The sequence below is a fragment of the Prosopis cineraria genome, unplaced genomic scaffold, assembly GCF_029017545.1.
Source record: "Prosopis cineraria cultivar Desert tree isolate PC_DT_omini unplaced genomic scaffold, ASM2901754v1 PC1601, whole genome shotgun sequence".
Taxonomy (NCBI): Eukaryota; Viridiplantae; Streptophyta; class Magnoliopsida; order Fabales; family Fabaceae; genus Prosopis; species Prosopis cineraria.
The window spans coordinates 13563-22275 of NW_026556926.1; the positions used below are offsets into that span (position 1 = coordinate 13563).

General features: G+C 30.3%; 1 protein-coding gene across 2 annotated transcripts; it reads right to left on the reverse strand.

Moving 5' to 3' along the window:
* Positions 1 to 1688: 1688 nt before the first annotated feature.
* Positions 1689 to 8436, reverse strand: LOC129300461 (serine carboxypeptidase-like 40). 2 transcript variants are annotated; one of them, XM_054939037.1, is made up of 7 exons: positions 7962 to 8436; positions 5470 to 5577; positions 4475 to 4719; positions 4148 to 4408; positions 3320 to 3522; positions 2649 to 2754; positions 1689 to 1977 (listed from the first exon to the last, which is right to left on the reverse strand). In XM_054939037.1, exons 1-7 carry the CDS (start codon positions 8344 to 8346, stop codon positions 1810 to 1812), a joined length of 1476 nt encoding a protein of 491 aa, XP_054795012.1. In that variant the 5' UTR covers positions 8347 to 8436; the 3' UTR covers positions 1689 to 1809. The 2 variants fall into 2 exon arrangements, with proteins under 2 accessions (XP_054795012.1, XP_054795011.1); XM_054939036.1 differs by having other exon boundaries at positions 1690 to 1977; positions 4475 to 4752.
* Between the last annotated feature and the right edge of the window lie 277 nt (positions 8437 to 8713).

Consider the following 8713-nt stretch of genomic DNA (forward strand, 5'->3'; position numbering starts at 1 on the left):
TTGTAGGCCCATCACGTAAAATGTGAAGCTAAGCAATTTTTGTCAAACCTAATAAAAAATAAGATAAATTACATTAAATTTCTATATAAAAAAATTAATTACTATAAATTTTATTGATAATTGAACTAAGGCTATTGAGGCATTGATAATCGATTGTGTTATTAATAGTCTTAATTTAGTTGTCAATGAATCTTATAATAATTAATTTTTTTATATAAAATATATATGTAATTCTCCATAAAATCTATGTTGCTACTTGCCACTCGGTAATTATGTTTGAATTATAACATATTTAAATATTTTATCCCTTTTAAATTTATAAAAGAGAGAGAGAGAGAGATAATTTCTGTCAAATTGCTGCTCCAAGCCGTTTCTCTCATCCATGACATTTACTGGACTCTAGGTTCTATAAAATGTAAATGGGAGTATGCTATTGGTTTCTAAACCAATAATTTTCTTAATACCGGAAGCTCTAGTTCTAATAAAATAAATTTGTGTGTAAGAATAATCCAGCATTCCCTGAAGAACGAGATGTGGATTTTTTTTATTTTAATGGAGTGTTATTCTAGAAACAAAATAAAATAATTTTCAAAGTATTCTTTTAAACTACTTACATTTTCCCATATAATATTATTATAAGTTAGATTTTTATTCCAATAAATTGCGCAAAGCCAAAAATAGGAAGCCATCTATACTTCCTATAAGCCTTATGTATGTATTGATATTGATGTTAAAATTAAGGAAATGTTTGGCATACGAAAATTATTTTTTAAAAGGGAAATGAGACAAATGCATTTTCCATATTTCTTTTACACAAAACACTTTTCTACCTAAACAAATGTAATCTAAGAGCCGATTTGAAAGTGCAGTTCAAACCTTCCAAATATGGTTTTGATCAAAACAACCAGTTGAAACGAAGCTTTATTATGATGATAATTGAAATCAGTGGTGGAGCAAGGATCTTGGGTTAGGGGGCAAAATCATTTACATATTCATAATTTAAAAAAATAATAGCAAAAATTATTTAATAATTACATAGCTTATAAATTTTTTCTACATGGTTTCATGTTTTTTAATCATTGAACAATTAGCTCATTGTCAATGCTTTCAAATACACTTTTTTTAATACAAGTCACAAGACAATCATTCATCTATAAATTTTTCATTCAATTGCATTATTGATTCTTCACAAATTTCATAGTAGAAAAGGCTCTTTCAACTCTTGCTAAAATAACAGGTAACACCATTGCTAATTTTAAGAGAAGGTAAATCAATGGATAAATAATATGTTTTCTAGTTTCACCTAATTTTTTCACAAATCTAATTTGAGATTTCAAACAACGCAAGCCAGGTTATATTTTTTTCTTATTTTCTTAAAAGTTTGATAAATGTTAATTTTTTATAAAATAATATTACTATTTAAATATATTGAAATTGAGGCTTAAATTTATTGGGCTTTTGAGTTTAAAAAATAATTTTGGATCTGACTTAAAAAGTAATATGATATGAGTTTAAAATATAAAATATAAAAAGAGGGGTATAAAATATAAAAAAGAGGATGTGTAAAATATAAATACCTATACCTCCATCTCCATGTAAGTAATTTTTCCTATTTGAGGGGAGGCATAAATACATGTGGCTCTGCCACTGATTGAAATTACAGTACTTGAATATAACATAAACCATCCAAAAGTAACTTATCTAAAAAAAACAAAAAACAAAAAACAGAACGGGTTAAAAACAAGTGCGAATTAATATGCGTGAAAATGTTTGAAATATATTATAACAAAGTTTGAAGGAAGTTAAAAATCAAATGAGCATTGATGAAGTAGTGGTATTAGGAAGAGGGATGCCTTGTAAGAAGTGAATGAGCAGAGAAAGAGCTCTTGCAGGCTTGTAGCTTGGGACTGCATGTCCTGCTCCTCTCACTGTTGCAAATCTCATGTCTCCCGCATACACTTGTGTGTATCCTCCAACCTGTAGTTTTATATGTTTATCATTCTCTATTTTGCATCAACCTCAAAAAAATAAAAAAAGCAAAGAAAGACAATGATAGGTTTTTAATGTATGTTTGGTGCATGGAAGTGTTTTTCAGAAAGAAAATGATAAATGTATCTATTAAAAAAACAAGATAGGTGCGTTTATCATTTTTTTTTTCTAGAAAACAATTTTCTACCTCTCAAGCATTACGTTTAGTTTATATATTTTGTTTTGAATCTTGGAATTAATGTCTACAAAAATTTGTCCTCTTCAATGTGTTGAGTTACTTTGAGAAACAATGCTTTTAGATGGTTGTGGCAATATTGAAAAAGAATATAAATTTTGCACAAAATATTTTTGGAAAAGCTACTACTAATTGAGATCAATAATGCCCGATTCTGACCCATTCAAATAGTCATATAAAAAAAAAGAATAAGAATTTGGATTCTTTCACATATGATAAAAATATATATATACCTTTATTATCTAATGTTATAGTTTCAAATAATAATTATTTCAAAGCATTGTAATTGCAGTATTTGACATTAAAACTTTAAATTGTTTGATCCAGGATTTTAGAATAATTTAAAAATTTAACAAATTAAATCCCCTTAAAATAAAATATTTTTTAATTTAAGGTTGTATGGTACTGTGAAGGCATAAATTACCTCTCCTTTAACGAACCAAGGATGCCAAGCCGTTTTAACAGTGAGATTCAGCTTCTCCATGGAATACTTGGTTGAAGTTACTGGCACTACTCCATCCACGTCACCACTGCATTATTTTTCACATCTTCTGTTAGTATTCAAACACACACAATTAGATCAGTTATACTATTTATAATTCATCAACAATGTATTTTTCTACATTTTTTTAAATTTTTATTGATATTTTGGCAGAGATCACATATACAATTTATAAATGAAAATGACAACATATACAGTCACAAGCTTTTATAAATATGAAATAATAATATCATGCTTTGCTCAAACTTTGGTGATTAAACGAATCACACAACTCAGAATTTATGATTAGTGCAGCATGCATGTAGGTGGTATTTTATATTGATGACATTAATTTACTGCAATTCTATAATTGTTAAAAATATAGAGCGACTATCAAGAAACTTGGAAAAGAGAACAAATAGACAAGAATAGCAAGAGAATACCCCATCTTAACTCAAAATTTCCAACTCAAGTTTATAAGTTCTTTCGTTTTATTATATTATATATTAGTTATTAAGCTTATATGTATTTAATGTGGAACTTCTCACATCGACTTAAGTATACGTATATTTGGACAATCTAAAATCATCTAGTAACAGCATGGTAACGTATACCTGAAAATCCAAACACGAAGGCTATGATCGAGGAACTCTTGTAAGAGTGGAAGAACAGTGGAAGGGCTATCAGTCCATTCGAAACCTCCACAGAGTGTCCAGTGATGTGTGAGTTTCGTGACATTGGCATGTAATGCCTCTTGCACCTCAGCCCGGTTCATGTATGCTTTCACATAAAATTCACTGCATGGGTCTATCACTGCCTATATCACCATCACCAAGCTCACGTAGTTTAGGTCAAATATATTGAGCCTTAGCTTATTTCTAATAATATGGATCCTACAAAACTAGTGTATCTTTCTACATTTTTATACCAATATTTTGTGAAGGGTAAAGTGAAAACTTGTAATTAAAAAAAATTAATGATATGACCTATGAATAGAATAAAAAAAAATTTTACACTTTCTCTTTATCTTATAAATAAGATTGAAAGGAGTGCGTGTGTGTATGTGTATATATACTCCTTAACATACAATATTTGATTACTTTACCCATTTTAAAAAATGTTCGTTACATTATTAAATTTGACCCTTAAAAAAAGAGCTCAAGATTCGATTTTTATCCTTATTTATGAATGGAAATATAAATATATGTTCATTCCTTTTCTTGAGACAATAATTTACAAGATCACTCGTCGAAAGTCTTAGAGGTAACAAACAGAATTCATTAGATAATATTACATAAAATCCGAGGTAATAGTAACAGGAATTAATGTTTTCGTACTCGTGTCTTATATATATAAACACCTCTCTGTTGATGTAGTTTTGTCTCTCTGCTAGTACGCAACCCCAAGAAATATCAAAGTGGGATGAGAAGTAGAATACTTACAGAGGTAAGCTTAGGGACGGAGGTGAGGTTGGAATCAATGCATTGAGGAGCATAGATGTTGAAGATATCGATGTTGTCAATATCTTCCTCTATTTCAGCCAAAGCTGCTCTACATTCACTGCTTTGATTAGAGACAGTCTCTGAGAAATCGCACAATTTGTTCACATCACGTGCTGCATGGTCTGATATTATGGCATGGCTTGCCAAAAAATCCCACACTCCTCTGTTGTCTGTATCGTCATTTATCACAGCATTCCCTATCTGCACACAATTTAAGGTTAAATCACGTACGGTCACTCAATTTAAGGTTAGAAGGATAGGACATACCAAGACGCCTTTGAGGTTGATGACGAAGGTGGAGTTTGGGTGGTGGTTGTGATGAAGAATGGTGTGAGCAAGTTGAGGAACATAATGGCCAGCATAACTCTCACCAGCAATGTAGAAATCAGAGGATTTATACTCAGGAAATCTCTCTAACCAATTTCTTAAGAATGCATAGTTGTCTTCAGCAGTTCTTTTGTCTCCATTTTTGTCATAATCTGATGTCTTGTTTGAGTATGAAAATCCCACTCCTGCTGGTGATTCCACAAACAATACGTTTGCAGCTTCAAGAAGAACATCATAAATATCAATCATTAGATGCATAGACACGCATGAGGAAATCAATATAATATAATATGAAAATTACTCATCTAGTCTTATGCAGTGTTCTGAAAATTGGAATCCAACCGGTTAAATTAGGAATAGGTCCCAAATCCATTTCAGTAATTGTAGGAAACCAACAATTTTGAAAACCAATCAAACCAGCCAAAACCGGCAATTTTAATATTATTTTTTTATTGTATATTATTTTGCTTGAAATTTAAATACTCATTCTTGTTACTATATATGATTATTTGTTGTTGCTTTAAACAAATAATATTTAAGATATTTCAATTTATTTATTATCAATTAGATTACAGTTTGACCATTAAACTTTGAACCATTATCTCAAATGATTTAATGGTTGATTCAATTTTCATAACATTGGTCTTATGTACTTTTGAATTCATTTATAACTTATTTACTAAACTTTAACTCATTTTAATTTAATTACTATAGTGTTGACTTGTTTGAAACCTATTACTTACCATTTTAACCACTTTAAATTATTAAGCTTTAAGAAATAACTTTATTTCTTATTATTTCTTGAAAATGTAGGGATCGTTTATACCAATATGTTAAAAAGTTAAAATTATAAAAGTTAAATTGCACCCGAATGAATTAAATTTTAACTAAATCAAAGCTAAATGAATCAAATGATCTATCAAGATAACAGGTACCGTGGTTCCATGAATATTCATTGGCGTGAAGTGTTTTGCCGTCACTATTCACTCGAAGGGGTCCCACTTCTTGCATTGCTCCGTATGCTAGAGACGAGCATCCTGGACCTGTAATTAGTGGCCCACACACCTATGAGATGTGTCGAACTTCTAATTAATTCCTGTGATCTACCTTTCAATCAATTGCATGATTATTGCATTAATTGGAACCACGTCATGACGTTTTAATATTCTCAGTCAACAGTCAACCCATTACGTGTAAGAACAATCAAAACCTTTTCTAACTCTGCAATAGACGCATCAAAACAAAATGGGTATGCATTTGACAAAAGCAAGAAAGACAAACATGTCATTCCACCGTGATTTCAGCGAGTTAATTTCTGTCTCCCACTTTTTTTTTTCTATATGGAATTTTCCCTCCAGGCTTTAATATAAGTGAAGTTAATTAATTTTGCATTTATTAAAAGAATATTAGTTATAATCTTGAAATTATAATATATGTATATATACTGTTTTGTGCAATATTTTAAAACATTTTTAATTGAATTATGTTCTTTATTTTTCTAATAAATTAGTTAATTATTTTTAAAATTATACTCTCTTTGCATGTCTATCCTCATTTAATAGTATATACCAATTAAAAAACCTTATTGATTATATCTCTAATTAAGGATAGTCTTGGGGGGAAAATCTCATTAATTGTGCATTGAAAGACTCAAAATGTAGAAATTCTTACATATAACTAGCGCACCATGTCATTTGTAAACTGTCCAGTTAAAATATGCCATATTAGTACAAAATGAATCAAATAAAATCTTATATATTATTATTGTTAATGACTTTATTTTTGGAATTTTCTGTCTTGTCTTTTCTTTTTCCATCATCATCAATGACACAATAAATTTACATATGCAACCATCTTACATGGCATATTTTTATTAGACAATTTATAAATGACATTGTACCTTGGGTCCATGTAAGACTTTATTTCTAAAATATCTTATATTTTTTGACATCTAACCTTATAAAAAATGCCTTATGTTTTTAACTTAAGGAGTATAACTCTGGGTTAAAGTACAAAAATACCCATCAAATATTTGACTAGGGGCATTCAGTAGTCAAAAATGAAAAAAATGACAAAAATAATCATAACATTATCAAAATTGGTGCAAAAGATGAAACTATTAACTTACCCTAACACCGTTAGTTTTTAGTGTTAAATGTTAACTGTGCTTATCATGTGTCAATCTTTATTGACATGGACTAGAAAAAAGGCAAAAATGCCCATGAAATCGTCGGCCAAAAGCATCATGTAGCCTAAAGTGAGAAAAATAGCAAAATATCCATAATGTTACTTTAGTATGTGCAATAGTGATCAATCTATCAAATTTTTTAAATGTTGACCATTTATCTAACACCTAAGCAAAAGTTGACATTTTTTTTGCTCGACAAAAATATTCTCAAATGGAATTCTACAAAAGTTGGTTGGTCATTGTATGAATACCATATGAAAAAATATTATTTTGATAAAATACAAGTTAAATTGCTTGCTTTTTTGTAGTAGTGCCAGAAGCCATTTAAGAATTTCAAACCTTATCATGAACAAAATTGTTTAAGTTGTGCCAATGTTTTTAAGGTAAGTGACGTAGGAGATGTGTATAATCACAAAAGTTTTATAAGTAAAGACAACCTTCTTTATAAAGTTCTTGCATTATTTGCAGTGAGTCACAACATATTCATTGTCAATCTTCAATTGTGTGCAATATATCTTATTAGGTTTTGCAGATAAGAAAAATGAGTGGATAGAGAGGGAGGAAGGAAGTGGGATTAATGGTGATGAAAAAAAAAAACCACGTAACATGAATTTTCACTAGATTGATCACTATTACACCTAATAAAGTAATGTTATGGGTACTCTTATCATTTTCTCACTTTAGGCTATTGGATGCTCCTGGTTGACGATTTCGTGAGTATTTTTGTCCCTTTTATAGTCAATATTAGCAAAAATTAACATGTGGCAAGTACAATCAACATTTAAACATTAAAAACTAATGGTGTCAGGGCAAATTAATGGTTTGATCACTTTTGCACCAACTTTAGTAACAATGTGTTTATTTTTATCTTTTTTTCTCATTTTAGGCTACTAAATGCCCTTAACAGATCACTTAATGAGTATTTTTGCATCTTAATCATATAACTTTTTAAATTTACCTTTCTATACAGTTAATAATTATAATATATTATTGTTTGGGAATTCAAATAACAATAAGTATATAAAGGGTAAATTTAAAAAAAAACATTAATTACTCTATAGTTTGCCGGAAAAAAATTTCATCAGACAACGCCTTACAATATTAAAGAGCCAAGGGAGCATTGTTGTATCCTACACGCAAGCCGTTTGACTGAATAGTAACATTAAAGTTCAAAAATAACACCAAAGTCATAAGTGGCTGAACAAATTAAATTAATGGCTAGTAAAACAATACACGTACCTCCATTGAGCCAAAGAAGAAGAGGCAATTTGTGCTGGTGAGGCTGTTGACCTTCAACAAAATAATAATAAAAAGCTCGCCCTGCAATCTTATCCACAGTAACATACCCTCCATATTGAGAGAGATTCACACCTTGAGGCTGTCCTGGAAGTCTCTGTATTCTATCTTTCTCTTTGAATCCTTGTTGAGGATAATAGTAACGATCATCGTCACCAAACACGTCTTTGATTGTTTCACTGCTTCTGTCAACGGAAGCTCCCCAGAATTTGGCTTTATTCAGATTCTTGAGGGCTTGTTCTTGCCCACTTCTACTTCCATGGCTTTCATTCGGAAAGAGCAGTGTTATTGAGAGAAGGAGAAGGACCCACCAAGTTTCTCTCCCCATTGCGTGTTTGTTTCTTGGGAAGATACCAGTATTCAAAATAACCTCGCAGGGAAAGCTGATGATAAAGAACAGGAAATGAAAGGAATGAAGGAGAAGATGATGGGTTATCTAGCTAGCTAGCTGTGTGTGAATTTATAATGTGAGTAAAAGAGTGGCAACGACTCGAGACTTTTCATTTGGATCCTCATCACATCTAATCTTTTATTTTCTTTTCTTTTCTTTTTTGGATAAGAGTATTCTTCATCAACAATCAATACTAATCTTACAATCTAAAATTAGCGTGAGTGGTGGGAGCTAATGTCATGAGGTTGAGTCTATAACATGTCTTTCACTAACATTTTTTTGTTGTCTCCCACTTTTTCAACTT